The sequence below is a fragment of the Lucilia sericata genome, unplaced genomic scaffold, assembly GCF_015586225.1.
Source record: "Lucilia sericata isolate MDLA Ls3-8-SP2 unplaced genomic scaffold, ASM1558622v1 Contig003003F_arrow, whole genome shotgun sequence".
In the NCBI taxonomy this organism is placed as follows: domain Eukaryota; kingdom Metazoa; phylum Arthropoda; class Insecta; order Diptera; family Calliphoridae; genus Lucilia; species Lucilia sericata.
This window is the reverse complement of record NW_023996634.1, coordinates 18400-36399: the sequence shown is the minus strand read 5'-3', so window position 1 is coordinate 36399 and position 18000 is coordinate 18400. Positions and strand designations below refer to the sequence as shown.

Below are 18000 nucleotides of genomic sequence, written 5' to 3'. Positions count from 1 at the left end.
TGGTCTTAGACTAGTCTATTTACTAGTATGTATATTGAATCTGGATTAGTCTATTGACTAGTCTATAGACTAGTCTGTGGAATAGTCTATTAATTAATCTGTTGTCCCTGGATTAGTCTATTGACTAGTCTATGGACTAATATATTGACAAGTCTATATACCAGTCTATTGCCTCTGGAATAGTCTATTAGTTAGTCAATTGTATAGTCTACTCACTAGTCTCTGGTCTATTATCTAACATATGGACTAGTATATTAATTAGTCTATTGTCTCTGGATTCTATTCACTGGTCTATAGACTAATCTATTGTGTCCGGATTAGTCCATTGAATAATCTACTGACTAGTTTATGAACTAGTCTATTGACTAGTCTATGGACTTATCTATGGACTAGTCTATTGACTAGTCAATGGACTATTCTGTTGACTAGTTTATTGACTAGAACAAAATTAGAACAGAGCAAAACAGAACTAGAAAAAAAACTAGAACAGAACTAGAACAGAACTAAAACAGAACTAGAACAGAACTAGAACAGAACTAGAACAGAACTAGAACAGAACTAGAACAGAACTAAAACAGAACTAAAACAGAACTAGAACAGAACTAGAACAGAACTAGATCAGAACTAGAACAGAACTAGAACAGAACTAGATCAGAACTAGAACAGAACTAGAACAGAACTAGAACAGAACTAGAACAGAACTAGATCAGAACTAGAACAGAACTAGAACACAACTAGAACACAACTAGAACACAGCTAGAACACAACTAGAACAGAACTAGAACTGAACTAGAACTGAACTAGATATGAACTAGAACTGAACTAAAACTGAACTAGATCTGAACTAGAACTTTTTTTGATTTTAAATGATTTTTTTTATTAAAAAATTTTCATAAAAACTTTTGTTTATAGAAAATTTAATATAGAAAATATTTCTTTATTGAAAATTACTGATAGAAAATTCTTATTATGGAAAATATGCGATATTGATAGAGTTCCTTTGTGTAAGTAGGTTTACCTTAAAAATTATTGATGAAACAACTTGTATTTTTTTGAACCGTTCCCGTTCCCGTTTTATTTATTCTATTTCATTAAATGGCAACTCCGCTACTCATTAACTTTAATTTAGCTTTTTGCTTGCTCTGCTTTTACCGAAAAATTAGATTCCCTTCCTTTTTAATATGATGCAAAAGCTTTAACCAACAACAAGAGATTAACAATTGACAGCTGAACATTAAAACCTTTGCCTTTGCACTCTCCCACCCAACAATCACACATACCAATGCGCAAAGGGCTTTTGAATAGACAAAACGAAAAACAACAACAACAGCTAAGAACCACTAAATGCAAAAACAATTAGAATACACTTTTGCGTATACACATTTTTTCTTGATGAATATTGCGAAAGGATTTTTAAAAAAAAATGTAGAAGTATTTTCGGCCAAATAAGTCCACTAATGAAGGATTTTAATTGTAAAAATTATAACATAAATTATTTATCAAACATTTTCTACTACAAAAAAACTTTATTGAAAATTTTCTATTAAACGAAAGCCTTTAATTTCTATTCAGAAAAAACAGATTCCATGTTATAGGAAATTGAGAAAGTACCTTTTGAAGAAGACTATAGACTAGACTATAGACTAGACTATAGACTAGACTATAGACTAGACTATAGACTAGACTATAGACTAGACTATAGACTAGACTATAGACTAGACTATAGACTAGACTATAGACTAGACTATAGACTAGACTATAGACTAGACTATAGACTAGACTATAGACTAGACTATAGACTAGACTATAGACTAGACTATAGACTAGACTATAGACTAGACTATAGACTAGACTATAGACTAGACTATAGACTAGACTAGACTAGACTAGACTATAGACTAGACTCTAACTAGACTAGACTATAGACTAGACTATAGACTAGACTATAGACTAGACTATAGACTAGACTATAGACTAGACTATAGACTAGACTAGACTAGACTATAGACTAGACTATAGACTAGACTATAGACTAGACTATAGACTAGACTATAGACTAGACTATAGACTAGACTATAGACTAGACTATAGACTAGACTATAGACTAGACTATAGACTAGACTATAGACTAGACTATAGACTAGACTATAGACTAGACTATAGACTAGACTGTAGACTAGACTATAGACTAGACTATAGACTAGACTATAGACTCCCCTCTCCTATGAAATGCAAAATTTTTAATACTTTTTCGTTCCTTATAGGTACTTTTTAACTTTTCTATATCATTGAACCTAGAAACATGAAATAGAGTCTACATCTTTTTAACAAACCCTTTTGCAATATTAATTTTTCTATTTGGCAATTTTTCCCATTAACTTAACATCCTAATTTATAAAATCCCTTTATTTAATAATTTCCCACCGGCTTGACATTTCCTCTACTAATAAATATTTCCTTAAATAATTTCAGTTTACACTCGGCCGCTACTAAAATAACACGTTCTAATCCGTCGTTCGTTTCGAAATTATAAATTAAATTTAGTGCAAGTGTTTGAATTTGTATAAAATTTATAAAATATCAAATGTTTTTATGTAATTTAATAAAATATCCATAAAAATTATAAAAAAATCAGTGTTAAAATATAGTTTTTCATAAAAAAAATTCGCAAAAGAAAAAAACTTCATCAAGAAAAAATGTGTATACGCAAAAGTGTATTCTAATTGTTTTTGCATTTAGTGGTTCTTAGCTGTTGTTGTTGTTTTTCGTTTTGTCTATTCAAAAGCCCTTTGCGCATTGGTATGTGTGATAGTTGGGTGGGAGAGTGCAAGAGCAAAGTGTTTTAATACTCACAAGTCAATAGTTAATCTCTTGTTGTTGGTTAAAGCTTTTGCATCATATTAAAAAGGAAGGGAATCTAATTCTTCGATAAAAGCAGAGAAAGCAAAAAGCTAAATTAAAGTTAATGAGCAGCGGAGTTGCCATTTAATGAAATAGTATAAATAAAACGGTAAACGGTTCGGGAACGTTAAAAAAAAAATAAAAATTATGTGTAATCTAATCAATTAAAATCTATAGCAAAGGTAAGAAAATTTCATCAATAATTTTTTTTACATTAAGAAACTCTATCAATATGTTATCATATTTTCCATAATTAGAAATTTCTATCAATAATTTTCCATAAAGAAATATTTTTTATATTAAATTTTCTATAAACAAACATTTCTATGAATAATTTTTCTAGTTCAGTCTAGTCTAGTCTATAATCTAGTGTGTTGTCTAATCTATAAACTAGTCTATTAATTAGGCTATAGACTCGTCTATTCACTATTATATGGACCAGTCTTTTGGCTAGTATATTTACAAGTCTTTTGTCTCTGGATTAGTCTATGTAGAAGTTTATTGACTAGTCTATGGACAATTGATTATTGATTGGTCTACTGACTAGTCTATTGTCTAATCTATGAACTAGTCTATTAATTAGTTTACAGACTAGTCTATTCCCTAGTATATGGAATAGTCTTTTGACTTGTCTATTGACTAGTATGAGAACAAATATGTTATATATTATCTTAGCTAGTCTCTTGACTAGTCTATATACAAGATTATATCCAGTCCAGTATATAGTCTGTGGACAAGTCCATTAATTAATATAGTCTCTTAAGTATAGATTCGTATAGTCTCTTGTTTACTCCATGGACAAATCTATTAAATGTAAAAAAGTACTTAGTACACTTAGTATCTTAATACTTAAAACTTTCAAATTGTACCAACAGTCTGTAATTCCAACAAGTTTTCCCATCCCCAGTGGGTGATGGTGATATTGGATTGAAAATTTTGTTGTTTGTCTACATGAAATAGTGAATTAGTTGTAGTTCATTTTGAACTGTTTGTTGCTTGCATAATAAAATTATTACAAGTTTACTTGTCTGTTTGTCTATCTGTTTATATTTCCATAAGAGAAGTACAAGTTATAGTGCTTTTGTGGCTGAAACTATGAAATGCATTTTAGAAATTATTATACCAACTAACAGAAAAGAAAAAAAAAGTTGATAGAAGAAAAACACACCAAACAAAAAACATAGAAAATTAAAAAGAAATGTTATATTGCCATCATGACATTAGAATTATATCATCTTTGGAATTTGTGGACATTTTTAGTGAAATTAAGTTTAAATTATATCAATTTAAAGGAAAAACTAAATTTTTAGTGTTTTTTAGGTTTTATCTTTGTTTTAGGTTAGTTCTATGAACTGTAGTTCTTATGTAGTTAGTTGCATTAAGATCGAAACCATTAAGTTAGCCCTAACTTAGTTTTATATATGAGTACTTCCAATTTTCGCAATGATCGGAATTCATTTGACCCTAGTCCCCAAAGTCGACTTCAGCAAATGACTTGAAGGTCAAAATTCACCTATAAAATCTAATATCACGATGAAATTCTGTATAAATAAATTTAAAGTAGACATAAATTCCTCCACCAAAATTAATAATGAAGACCATGCCCCCATATAACCCCTCATTTAGAAAATCCCTTTTTTTATACCCTCCACCACCATCAGTGGTGATAGAGGGTATATATAACTTTGTCATTCCGTGTGTAACACCAAGAAATATTCATCTGAGACCCAACAAAGTATATATATTCCGGGTCCTTATGAAATTCTGAGTCGATTTAGCTATGTCCGTCTGTCCGTCCGTCCGTCCGTCTGTCTGTCTGTCTGTCTGTGTAAAACACGCTCACGTTAAAACGAAGCAATATAATTTAACCAAATTCACTCAAAATATTCATTATTATCCGGTACAGTTTGGTATTGAAAATGAGCAATATCGGTTCACATCGGGAAAAGTTATGAATCAAAATTTAAAACAACCTCGAAAAAAATAAGCATTTTTTACACATTCTAATGTAATTTTCTCCAAAACTATGCAAGATAATTCCATGAAAATCACCATACATTCGTTTCTACACAAGATCTTGAACCGTGCAGAAAATTGCCAGAATCGGTCCACAATTTCATATAGCTCCCATACAAAAGTACATATTCCCGGAAAACGGGTTTTTCGTTAATAACTTCCATCACAGTGTAGATATCTTCACAAAATTTTACATATTAAAATCTTATGTCAATAGAATTCTTTCAGAGAAAAATTTTCTGGATCGGTCCATAATTGGACATAGGTCCCATACAAGGTCCCCTCCCGAAAATCACTTAAACGCGCATAACTCATTACTAAATTAAGGTATCCATATAAAATTTGGTATAAGTATTGCCCATATGCATAGAAATATTACTGTAAAAGCTTTTTCCGATCGGTCCATAATTGGTCATAGCTCCCATACAAGGTCCCCTCCCGAAAATCACTTAAACGCGCATAACTCATTACTAAATTAAGGTATCCATATAAAATTTGGTACAAGTATTGCCCATATGCACAGAAATATTACTGTGAAAGTTTTTTCCGATCGGTCCATAATTGGTCATAGCTCCTATACAAGGTCCCCTCCCGAAAATCACTTAAACGCGCATAACTCATTACTAAATTAAGATATCCATATAAAATTTGGTATAAGTATTGCCCATATGCATAGAAATATTACTGTGAAAGCTTTTTCCGATCGGTCCATAATTGGTCATAGCTCCTATACAAGGTCCCCTCCCGAAAATCACTTAAACGCGCATAACTCATTACTAAATTAAGATATCCATATAAAATTTGGTACAAGTATTACTCATATTCACAGAAATATTACTGTGACATTTTTTTCCGATCGGTCCATAGTTGGTCATAGCTCCCATACAAGGTTCCTTCCCGAAAATCACTTAAACGCACATAACTCATTACCAAATCTTGATATCCATACATTTAGCAAAAATATTGCTCTTATATACATAAATTACACTATAAAGTTGTTTTACGATCGGTCCATATTTGGTCATAGCTCTCATAGTAGGTCCCCTCCAGAAAATCACTTAAATGCACAATATTCATTATATAAATACAAAATTTTGAAATTTTGTCTTTATATACATAATTGGTCATAGCTCCCATACAAGGTCCTTTTACGAAAATCTCCTAAAAGCACATTTCTCATTACCAAATAAAGCCATTGATACAACATTTGGCGCAAATAATAGTTTTGTATACAAAAATTATATTTCAAGATTTTTTCTCGATAGGTTCATAACATGGTTGCGGTGGGTCCCATTCAAGTGTCCCTTCAGAAAATCACTTGAACACACATTACTTATTACTAAATTACGATATAGATACAAAATTTTACTGAAATATAGTTTGTACAGAAATTTTGCTTAAAGAATTTTTACGATCGGTCTATATTTGGTCATATCTCTCATGCTAGGTCCTGCCCCTAAAAACGCTTTAACCGTATTTAACAATTTGCATTATCAATTTGTGTAGAACAAAATTATATACCTATATGTATGTATTTTGAAAATCCTTAAATCTTTCACACACATGCATACATGCAAATACTAAATATCGCTAAAGCATATCTTATGGCGCTATAAAAATTTAAAAGAAAGTGGCGTTTCTAATGTTCAATAAATCTTGGAATTGTAGTAGATTTAAGCTGTTTAAACCTTGGGATTTTTCTATTTAAGACATGAGAAAACTTATTTCTACAAATATTTTATTAATTAATACAAAAGTTGCTGGTGGAGGGTATTTAAGATTCGGCTCAGCCGAATATAGCACTCTAACTTGTTTGGTCAACAAATTGTTAATTTTTTCTGGAGAAAGGTAAAAATCAAACTTAATGCATTATTATTAAAAATAACTCACATTTTAAAGATAATCACTGGTGTAGGGTATCATATGGTCGGACATGCCCGACTATACATTCTTAATTGTTGAACAATATATTTTTGGCTCACTTGATTATTGTATTGTAGTCTACAATACTGAGTATTAATACTTGTCAAAAATATTTGTATCATAATACAATTTACTAGTCTAAATATTATTTGTAATTTGATTTTCAAAAATATTACTGATTTTTTTGGCATACGGTCGGTATTCATAAATTTTTTAAAACAATTCAAAACCTTTTTATTTTCAAACGTATTCGGTATGTATTTTATAAATACAATAAAAAACAAACAAAAAGTGTAAAATACATTAAAAATAAGAACGAAAAGTGCATAAATAATTGAAAATTGGATAAAAAATATTACAAATGTTATAGTGTAAACATAAAATGTATTTTTCGGATTGATTTTTTGAAAATGCGAATTATTTTCATAATATTTTTAATTTGAAGTGTGTTAATACTCAGTATTGTAGTCTGAAAATACCTTAACTCTTACCACGAGTTCCAATCAAACATTTTATTCATTACTCATCCATATACGAAAATATCGCAGTTTATTATTACATTTTTAAGCTCAGGGCTCACTAAGCGTGGCAACATATACTCTCAAAAATTAAAAATATATGGTCTATTCTGCAGTCTAGTCCATAGTTTAGTCTAGTCTATAATCTAGTATTATAGTATTCTATACTTTAGTCTATAGCCTTCAATAGTCCAGTCTACAGTCTAGTCTATAATCAAGTCTATAGTCTACCCTATAGTATAGTCTATAGTATAGTTTAGTTTATAGTCTAGACTATATAGTCTTGTCTATAGTCTAGTCTATAGTCTTGTCTAAAGTCTAGTCTATAGTCATGTCTATAGTCAAGTCTATACTATAGTCTATAGTTTAGTCTATAGTCTAGACTATAGTCATGTCTATAGTCAAGCCTATAGTATAGTTTTTAGTCTAGTCTGTATTCCAGTCTGTAGTCTAGTCTTTAATCTACACCATTTCAAGTTTAATTTGAGAAAACCCAAAGTTATATTGTGAAATACCAAAATTAATTTTAGAAATCCAATTTAATATTGAGACATACCAAATTAAATTTAGGAATCAAAATTGATATGAAGAAAAAACAAATTGAAATTTGAATTTTCAACTTAATGTTGAGAAAAAACCAATTGATATTGAGAAGTCGAAATTAATATTGAGATAATACGAATTGAAATTGACAAAATACAAAATTATATTAAGAAAACCTTATTTTGTATTGAAATTTATATTATTTTAAATCCATATCCTATTTAAACATTTTATAAGAAAAATATTTTCATACAAATATTAAATTTCTCATTTTCATTTATTAATTTCTCAATTTCAATTTGTAATTTCTTAACATAATGTTGGGATTCTGAATTTCAATTTGTTTTTTCTCGATATGAATTTGGATTTCTTAATTTAATTCTATTATTTCTCAATTTCAAATGGGGTTTTCTCAATATTAATTTAAATTTCTGAACTTTAATTTGAATTTTCTAAATTTTAAATTGAAATTCTCAATATGAGTTTGTATTTTCTCAATTTAAACTTGAAATGGTGTAGTCTATAGTATAGTATATAGTCTAATATATAGTATAGTCTATAATCTAATATATAGTCTACTCTATAGTCTAGTCAATAGTATAGTCTTGTCTAAAGTCTAATCTATAATCTAGTCTAGTCTGTAGTCTATTCTATAGTCTAGCATATAGTCTAGTCTATAGTCTTGTTTATAGTCTTGTTTATAGTCTAGTCTATAGTCTAGTTATAGTCTAGTCTATTGAGTCTAGTCTATAGTCTAGTCTATATTCTAGTCTATAGGCTAGTCTGTGATGTGAAACATCCAATTTTCAGTTACAAACATTTCTCAGTAGTTTTATATGCTGAACAGGAATACATAATTTTTATGATTGATTTTAATTAAATTCAAAATCCATTGAATTTGCTATATTTCAATTAGAATAAAATTACTTTTTGTAAATTCTAATTCGCAGCATCCAATATAAACACAAAATCCATTATCATCGCTAATATCTATTCTATATCTATTTTTAAAACACTGTTCCTTAAAAAAGTTCTATACGGAAAATTAAACCAAATATTAAATCATGTTTTCTAATTATAAATCCAACTCAAGATCTAATAATACGAGATTACCTAGGTACACGTGCGGACCTATATAATCTATGGACATTCAGATTACTAATTGATTAATACTAATAATAATAAAAACATTCAATAGTTTATGTAAAGAAAGACTTCTTTAGTGTATTCCATATAAAAAATGAATCTAATTCATTCATTCATTAATAAAATAAATACATTGGAATTGGAGAAGCTATTGATATCACCATACACTTTTTTCAAACTTGGGGTTTATCCTTATAAGATAAAGTTCCTTTTTCATTTCATAAAAACAACACGAATCCAACGTTGTATCCTCAAATTAAGCCACATAAATAGTATAGGAGAAATTAGTTGATACTTCTTAAGCTTTTTTCAGAACGAAAAAGTATTTTTTATTGTTTTTTGTTTTTTTTTCTTGTTGTTAAAAAATAAAATTTGAAAAAATTATGATGAGGCAGCAAACTAAAACATCACATTTATTGAGGCTTCCTTCTGAAAGAGCAACCTGTAGAAAGGCGAATGACAATAATCAGTAAAAATTGAAATAGGATTAAAAGCAACAATAAAACTTACCTTCTGTGAGCTTAGCACGGCCACCGGTAGGCTGGCACAAGATGGTAGCACATCCAGCACATACAACAACGCCTTGAGCGTGGCTGAAGACAGTGGTGATTCTGTAGCAGCCGGGGCATTTGACATCCATGAAGTAGGAGTTGGGATGTTGCACCAAGCGCTTCAACTTGTGTTTGCGCTTTTCTTGAGCGGGCAAAGGATGCAATAAATCTTTGGCTAGCTAAAAAGAGACAACAAATAAAATACACATTATTTTAAGGCCAAAACAAATAAAAAAACACACCTTAATTCAGTCATCTAACTGAATATAGTAAGAAAAAAAAACACTAACAAAAAAATTGCAAAATTTTGTATTTCGAGGTTAGGTGTTGCTGTTTTTGGCATTTTAACAATTAGCATTTTTTCAATTAAAATTTTTCGAATACACTTTTCACAAAATAATTGCAACATAACATGAAATTGTTGTCTTCAAGCCACATTTTTCTGCTTTTCCATTTGTCAAATCGAAGCATGTGTATATTCCCTCTCTTTTACTCTTCTTCATTAACACACAATGAGTTTTACACGTTCACTTGAGGTTTTTGCTTAATTTTTACACTTTTTTCACATTTTACAACTTTCTTCAGGAGTTTTTCTTATTCCTTGGCTTTTGTAAATATTTTTCACACATTTTTAACGCGTTTTTGCAATTTTTTCGTCAGTTTTTTAGGTTTTTTCATAAAATTTTCACCCACCGGCATGTTTATTCTTTCACAGCTAACACGGAAAAGGAAGTAGAAAATGGACGCGTGAAGTTAGATGTAGTTTAAATAGTTGACAGTTCTACATACACTTAACAGTGACATCTTGTGTTGAGTAGCAAGCAGAGTTGTATTTAACCCACAACTAAGGGGTAGTTCATATATTTATATTATTTCTTTATAATTTTATTACATAAAAATAGCATTTAGTTTATAATTTAATAACTTTTTAGACTGTAAATATATGTAATGAAATTTTTAGTATCTATTTTAATAAAAAGTTTCTACTTTTTGTTAATATTTTATAATAAATATTTATTATATTTTACTACAATTTTCCGTGCACCCTGTTCTCCAATTGATGAAATTCCTTAAGCGTTACCAGATGTTTGTAAATTATGAATTTCATAAAATTAGTCAATTTTTTAATAAATGTATTTCAAAATATGTTTATTTATGTATTTTACTAATGTATTTCATTATATGAGATATTTAAAGTAAAAACTTTTAATATACATTTTAATAATTTGTTTTTGTAAATATTTTATAATATAAATTTTTTATAATAACAAAATATTTAGCAAATGGTTCAAAGGTTAAAGAATGGTTTGAAAAACTAGAATCATATTAGAGTTCTATAAATCGATTTTTTTAATATTCTACTTTTTGTAGGATAAATTTGAAATAAGTCGAAAAATGTTCAAAAAACAATTTCCTGAAGTTTTAGAAAAAAATTAAAAAGCTTTTTTAAATTTATCTTCATGAATTTTTATGAATTTAATGTATAGTCGAGCATGGCCGACTATATAATACCCTACACCAATGAGTAGTATGTCAAAAATGTGGATTATTTTGACTAATAAAATATTTAAGTTGTTTTTTCGTTTTTTTTTAATTCCGAAATATTTTATCAATTTGTTGACAAATGGTTCAAGGGACCTAAACTTAAAAATGTTAGTGGAGTGATTTATATTTACATTAACGTTATTTATGCCGCATTTCATTATGATCAAATTAGGCCCAATCATTACGGAAATCGGTAATATCTACCTGTTAAACTATAACCAGAGAATGAGATTATGGGCCTTAGACTTATATAGTATTAAGTTGTGCAGATTTTAGAGATATATAGAGATACTATAACATTTAACATAATTATGAGCTCAAGAGCTCTATTCGGGGGGTACGGTTTTATGGGGGCTAGGTGAAAGAATGGTTCGATTGCAACAATTTTCAATACGATTCATCCTTGAGAAAAGTATGTGCCAAATTTCATTAATTTACCTTGAAAATTGAGACCTGTAGCCTGCTTACAAGGTATTCATGGAAATTAAACAAATATAGTTGAACATTTTTCTGAATGAAATTTTTTTTTAAAGAATTTAATATTTTTAAGTGAAAACTAGAATTTTTGTAAAAAACTGATTTTTATCGATTTTTTTTTTTTTTTTTTTTTTTGAAATGACGATTTTGTGATTAAAAGTGAAATTTCTAATTATTTTTAATTAAATGTATATTTTTTAGTATAAAGTTAATTCTTATAAATTTTTATCATAATTTTTTATTCATTTCGTTTCATTCAGTTGAAAAACAAAAGTACCAAAAAATTCACTCCTATAGATTTTCATTCCATCAGGATCCTATACATATGTCTTATTTAAGTTTCTAGATTCAATAAATCAGAAAATTAAAAAAGTACCAACTGGCGAAAAAGTAACAGAAAGTTCCAAGAATGCCAAAAAAACCAAAAAGTACCAGCAATTCTTTCCTACAGATTTCCATTCACACTCAGGACTCTGATTGTTTAATTTTATGTTTCAAGATTCAATAAATCAGAAAATTAAAAAAGTACCAATTGACGAAAAAGTACCAACAATTATTTTCAACAGATTTCCATTCACACTCAGGATTCTAATTATATAATTTTAAGTTTTTAGGTTCAATATTATAGAAAACTCAAAAAGTACCTTTTGAAGAAAAAAAAAAGTACAAAAAAGTCCCCTTTTATACATATATTCTCATTTAAACCGGGATCCACATGCTTAATTCCATGTTTCTAGGTTCAATATTATAAAAAACAAAAAGTACCAGTTGAAAAACGAAAAAGTACCAAAAATAGTTCTTTGAACCGGAGTTACAAATAACACCCCATTAATGTTATTAAATATACAAATATTTAAAAGTTTTATCAAAATTAGCACAATGAGTTTAAATAATATCAAATTTCTCGTTCTCACCCCTTCTTGGTACTTTTTACCACTCCATTGATGAAAAATACAGTTTTTACCCGTTTACTACCTAAAAAACCCGAATTTTAAAAATAGTACCAATCCTCCTATTTCTTAAATGTACATATAAAAATCAGTATTTAAATTGCGTTCTACCCTTTTAGTTTAGGAGATATGAGGTTATCAAATTTACCGGTTTTTCCCTTGTTCTCCCCCTTAATATTAGAATTTCCGAAAATCTTTTTGTTGTGAAACCAATTGTTTAACCAAATAACAACTTTCTAGCTTCAACCGTTTGGTAGTTGGATATGTCAGATCTGGCATCCCTTTAACATTAGTAAATCAAACAAACTGCAGCCAACTTCACTTATATTGATAAACAAATGTTAACATAACATTTTAATGTTATTACAGCATTGCCAGATGCAACTAAAATACACAGTTGTGAAAAAGTAGTAGTTTTAAATTACAAAGAAAAACCGTCATTCAGTCTGTCAGGAAAAATTTTCCTATTCGCACGGAGTTTTAAAAGTATCATTAAAATTTAAGAAAATTTTGAAATTTTTGTTAAATAAAAGGTAAGTGGCTAATAAAATGGTGTATATAACAATTAGTGTCATAAGAAAAACTTGAAAAAAGTGAATTTAACTAAAAAAGAAAGTAAATTTAATTTTTTTTTAAAAATGTTAATTTTTTGGATTTTTTTTAAATTAACTATTTAAATGTGTTTACAGGACATGTCTTCAGCAGAATATAATACAACTTATGCAGCACCAGATATGTTGCAATTGAATATGGAAAATATATCGAAAGAACTGAACGATTTGATTGTTACTGGCGAACAAGAGTTTGGAATGACTCAACAATTTCCGGCAGCAGCAAGTAGTAATGGAATGGCCAATGTAGCAACTGTAATGCAAAGTAATTTTCAAGTACCAGCTTATTCCAAGCCCAATTTTCAGCTTCATCAGCCCTTTGCGGCAAATGGAATGCAATTTTTGAAACATAACCTCAATTACTTTGGCGCCCTACAGCAGTCAATGACTTTTGCAAATAATACTTACAACAACTTTGCGGCCAGTCAAACAACTTATACACCCTCATATGCCTTCTTAAAAACTGGAAAGAATTTTGGTCATTCCACTCTTGGGTCATCACAGGTTCTAAATACTAATGTCACTGAAACACCCACTTATGAGTTTCATTATTTACGTTCTAATGGTGAACATGAAAAGAAGTTTTCTGCTTCTTGCACCTCCTTGGGTAGCACGGGTGTTTATCGTAAAATACCCCGTTTTGCTCATAAACATTTTCAACAAAAACTAACAAATGCAGTCACAGAAAATGATCACATTATGCTAGACTTGTCCCTCATAGATTTGTCGAATAATAAGTAAGTTTCCCTAAATACTAAAACTCCAATATCTTCTGACTAATCCTTCATTACAGCAATGATAATTCTACTGTACGTCATCTTTTCGAACTTTTACGTGATTTACATTGTGCCTTGGCCGAAACACCACCCTCTTCGGAGGCAAATGAAAATAGTCAATATGTTGAAACATTTGCTCCCGCTGATGCCAAGAAATCCGCTATGCCTTCTACTCTAAATGTTCAGAATCAAGTAAAGCAAGCCTGTCGCAAATTGTCCATTTTCATTTGTGACATGCAGCGTCTTTTGGGCGCCAATAAAATGTTTGATCTTCAAATGCATGCCGAATGTGAGTTCTATTTGAGTACTTTGCGTCAATATTTGAATCAATTGGAATTGTATAAATCTATTGAAATGGAACACAAGAGAGGACAGTTTTTGAAGGACAAAATAAAAGGTAAGTGGAGTTTTTTGTTGTTGTTGTTGAAAATATAGCTAACACAATAGGTATTGAATAAAATAACAATCTATATAAATACATATGTATGTATATAAAATTCTAACATTATTGACCCACTGACTGACTGTAAAGCTAGAAAGTTGAAATTTGGTCAGGTGATTGGTCTCATAACAAATTGATCTACTAACATGGACTTTTTAGAAATTCAAATATTTAAATTAAAAAAAGGCACAATAAAACGTTAATAATGTTATACATACATATGAAATAAGCGGACAGGAATTGTAACAGCGATACCAAGGACTAATTTTGGTACTTTGTTGGTTCTTCAACAGGTACTTTTTGAGTTTTTTTTTTAATATTGAGCCTAGAAACATAGAATCCTTAGTAAAGTGGAATCTTTAAGAGCGGACTTTTAGACATTTTTCGTTTTTCAACTGGTACTTCTAAATTTTCATTAATATTGAACCAAGAAATATAAAATTATACTTTTAAGTGAATGAAAATCTACAAAAGAGCATCTTACCCAACTAGTACTTTATAAGCTTTGTTTTGAATTTAGGAACCTGAATTTAAACATGGAGATTTCTGAGTAAATGAGAATATATATATATTATTTTAAAGCCTTAAAGGTCTTTTTTGTACTTTTTGATTTATCTGCAATGTGTGTGTTTTGTACTTTTTGTTATTCATCTGGTACTTTTTACAATTAAATTGTTAACGTATGTATGTATATTAAAACCTTCCGTATTCCACCGAGTTGGTGATCGCTTCCATGCTATATTGAAGTGACTATTAATTCAGTGGGAACTGCTGATGGCACTGCGGTGCCCCTTTTATCCCTTTTTAATTGAAAACTACCCAATTTGGAAAGCAGTTCTGTCTTCAGGCGAGTAAGTGATTTCCTCCTCGCTTTTAGGATTTGACTCCTCCTTATCCCGTACCAGTACTGGCTAATGATGCTGTGTAGTATATAGATCCAGTATACGCTGATTAGCCAGTCTACTGCTCTATCCTTTTATATATGCAGTGGACTTTAAGAGCACCGGAAGCTCCCTTTTGTGAAATGAGAACCTTACCAACATCACGCCCAAGCTGAATTCGTTAGTTATTTAGTTAGTTTGTTAGTTTGTTAGTTAGTTAGTTAGTTAGTTAGTTAGTTAGTTAGTTAGTTAGTTGGTTAGTTAGTTAGTTAGTTAGTTAGTTAGTTAGTTAGTTAGTTAGTTAGTTAGTTAGTTAGTTAGTTAGTTAGTTAGTTAGTTAGTTAGTTAGTTAGTTAGTTAGTTAGTTAGTTAGTTAGTTAGTTAGTTAGTTAGTTAGTTAGTTAGTTAGTTAGTTAGTTAGTTAGTTAGTTAGTTAGTTAGTTAGTTAGTTAGTTAGTTAGTTAGTTAGTTAGTTAGTTAGTTAGTTAGTTAGTTAGTTAGTTAGTTAGTTAGTTAGTTAGTTAGTTAGTTAGTTAGTTAGTTAGTTAGTTAGTTAGTTAGTTAGTTAGTTAGTTAGTTAGTTAGTTAGTTAGTTAGTTAGTTAGTTAGTTAGTTAGTAGGGTTCTATAAATCGACTTTCGAATAATCGAACAATCAACTTTTTGTCGAAAAAAGTCGAAAAGTCGAAGTCGACTATTTTGTTCCAAAAAAGTCGATAACTCGACTATCGTCTATGAAAAAAGTCGAAAAGTCGACTTTGTAAATAAAAGTCAAAAAAAGTCGAAAAGTCAAAAAAATCGGAAAGTCGAAAAAAATCGAAGAAAGTCGAAAAAAGTCGAAAAAAGTCGAAAAGTCGGAAAAAGTCGATAAGTCGGAAAAAGTCGATAAAAGTCGAAAAGAGTCGAAAATTTTAAAAAAGTGGAAAAGAGGTCAAAAACTCTAAAATAGTCGGAAAAACTCGAAAAAAGTAAAAAAATAGTCGAAAATAGTCGAAAAAAGTCGAAATAAATCGAAAATAGTCAAAAAGTCGTAAAAAATCAAAAAGTAGGAAAAAGTCGGAAAAAGTCGAAAAAAGTCGGAAAAAGTCGAAAAGTCGACCATTTATAAAATACTAAAAGTCGAAAAGTCTAAAAGTCGACTTTTAAATAAATGAAAAAAGTCGAAAAATCGACTTTTCATAAAATAGAAAAAGTCGAAAGGTCGAAAAGTCGACTTTTAACTAAATGCAAAAAGTCGAAAAGTCGACTTTTCGTTTCAACTATAGAACCCTATTAGTTAGTTACTTAGTTTATTGACTTTGATTTTTCTAAATTGCCCCACGTCGGTTATTCGTTCAAAGTGAATGTTTCAATAATTAAAATAAAAGCCTAAAAGTAGACAAAAATAAATATATTATGTATTTTGGTGTGAAGATACTGACCCTTTCATGACATCCGCCCACAACAAAATTTATGGTGTTGTTATTTACCACAAACATTCTTTACTCAAAAATAAATAAAGGTTATGATTCCATCTAGCCCCCCTATACGTTGCTCCTGGAATACGGTCTGAACAGTTATAAATTAATTATGCATAACTTTTGTTTTTGTATGCAATAACAAGACAATGAACTATTCATCCAACTTCCATTCCAAAACGAGCTAAAGTTGAATGAAAAATATCAGTATTTAATTAACATTCAAATAACGACAAATTTAAACAATTTCTTCTTCTAACAAATTGCACTTTTATCTATCTATGATCTCATTAACAAGTACAATAACATTTCCTTAAAAACGTTTGCTAATAAACTTATGTATAGAATTAACATAGCATTGCCAATTAAAGTAATAATATTTAACAATTATTAAATGTAAATCTAGCAAATAATAAAAAAAGCAAAACAAATAGAAACAAAAAATCAAAGAAACTTTTTTATATAGCACACGCCGAACGTCTGTCATTATTATTAGAACATATAAATCGGCAAATACGTGAGGTAAACATACGTTTAGTGGCCTTTGATTGGTATATTGGTGTTAAATATCGTGGAGATGTGGCGCTAACTGCAAGTGCATGTGCACAAACTAATGACAATAACCTTAAAGAGAATTCAAAAATTGGAGTGATTAATGAAATTTTACAAATGTGCAATACACCAACAACACCAAGCTCTTTAATACAATCCACAAACAATTTGAATACTCAAATGGAAACCACAACTACAACGACAAAAGCAGAAATGACCAATATCATTATTGAAACTCCCCAAAATAAATTGATTAATAGTAACAAAGAAGAAGAACCGCTATTAAATAACAATAACAATAATAATAACAATATTTTTAATATTTATAAGCCAGACCAGATCAGAAAACTGGCGTCAGCGGTCAATACAACTACACCAACGACTACTTATAATCACAATCGTCATCCATTTTTTTATATTGGTTAAAATGTGACGAGATGAGTTGCAAAATTGATTGTATTTATTTATTAAATTTTTGTTTAATGGTTGGTTTAATTAAACAATAATCATTATATTAGTATTATTTTTTTTTTGTTTTGTTGTGGTTTGGTTTATTAAAATAATAAATTAGTCTGTTATATATATTATTCTTTATCTAGATTTTAAAATTTTATTATAAACAAATTAAATTATTCCTTTGGTTTTTAAATCCACTTTTTAATTGTATTTTTTTTATTAAATAACAATAACAATTGTACTTGTACAAACCTTT

At 29.2% G+C, this 18000-nt stretch overlaps 2 protein-coding genes across 2 annotated transcripts; one reads left to right on the top strand and one right to left on the bottom strand.

The window, feature by feature from the left end:
• Nucleotides 1-9096: 9096 nt before the first annotated feature.
• On the bottom strand, nucleotides 9097-10398 carry LOC119614513 (40S ribosomal protein S27). The gene is made up of 3 exons (XM_037970636.1): nucleotides 10292-10398; nucleotides 9558-9777; nucleotides 9097-9489 (listed from the first exon to the last, which is right to left on the bottom strand). The coding sequence occupies exons 1-3, from the start codon at nucleotides 10295-10297 to the stop codon at nucleotides 9461-9463; spliced, it is 255 nt and encodes an 84-aa protein (XP_037826564.1). The 5' UTR covers nucleotides 10298-10398; the 3' UTR covers nucleotides 9097-9460.
• A 2572-nt stretch (nucleotides 10399-12970) lies between these two features.
• On the top strand, nucleotides 12971-17773 carry LOC119614512 (probable serine/threonine-protein kinase cdc7). Its single transcript, XM_037970635.1, has 4 exons — nucleotides 12971-13103; nucleotides 13260-13918; nucleotides 13975-14354; nucleotides 17203-17773. The coding sequence occupies exons 2-4, from the start codon at nucleotides 13263-13265 to the stop codon at nucleotides 17712-17714; spliced, it is 1548 nt and encodes a 515-aa protein (XP_037826563.1). The 5' UTR covers nucleotides 12971-13103; nucleotides 13260-13262; the 3' UTR covers nucleotides 17715-17773.
• The last annotated feature ends 227 nt before the right edge of the window (nucleotides 17774-18000 follow it).

Coding starts and splice junctions, on each gene's coding strand:
- LOC119614513 (XM_037970636.1), bottom strand. Junction 9,490..9,557: donor CCGTGCTAAGCTCACAGAAG/GTAAGTTTTATT, acceptor GCCTTTCTACAG/GTTGCTCTTTCAGAAGGAAG.
- LOC119614512 (XM_037970635.1), top strand. CDS start 13,263: ATGTCTTCAGCAGAATATAATACAACTTATGCAGCACCAGATATGTTG. Junction 13,919..13,974: donor ATAGATTTGTCGAATAATAA/GTAAGTTTCCCT, acceptor CCTTCATTACAG/CAATGATAATTCTACTGTAC. Junction 14,355..17,202: donor TTTGAAGGACAAAATAAAAG/GTAAGTGGAGTT, acceptor TTTTTTATATAG/CACACGCCGAACGTCTGTCA.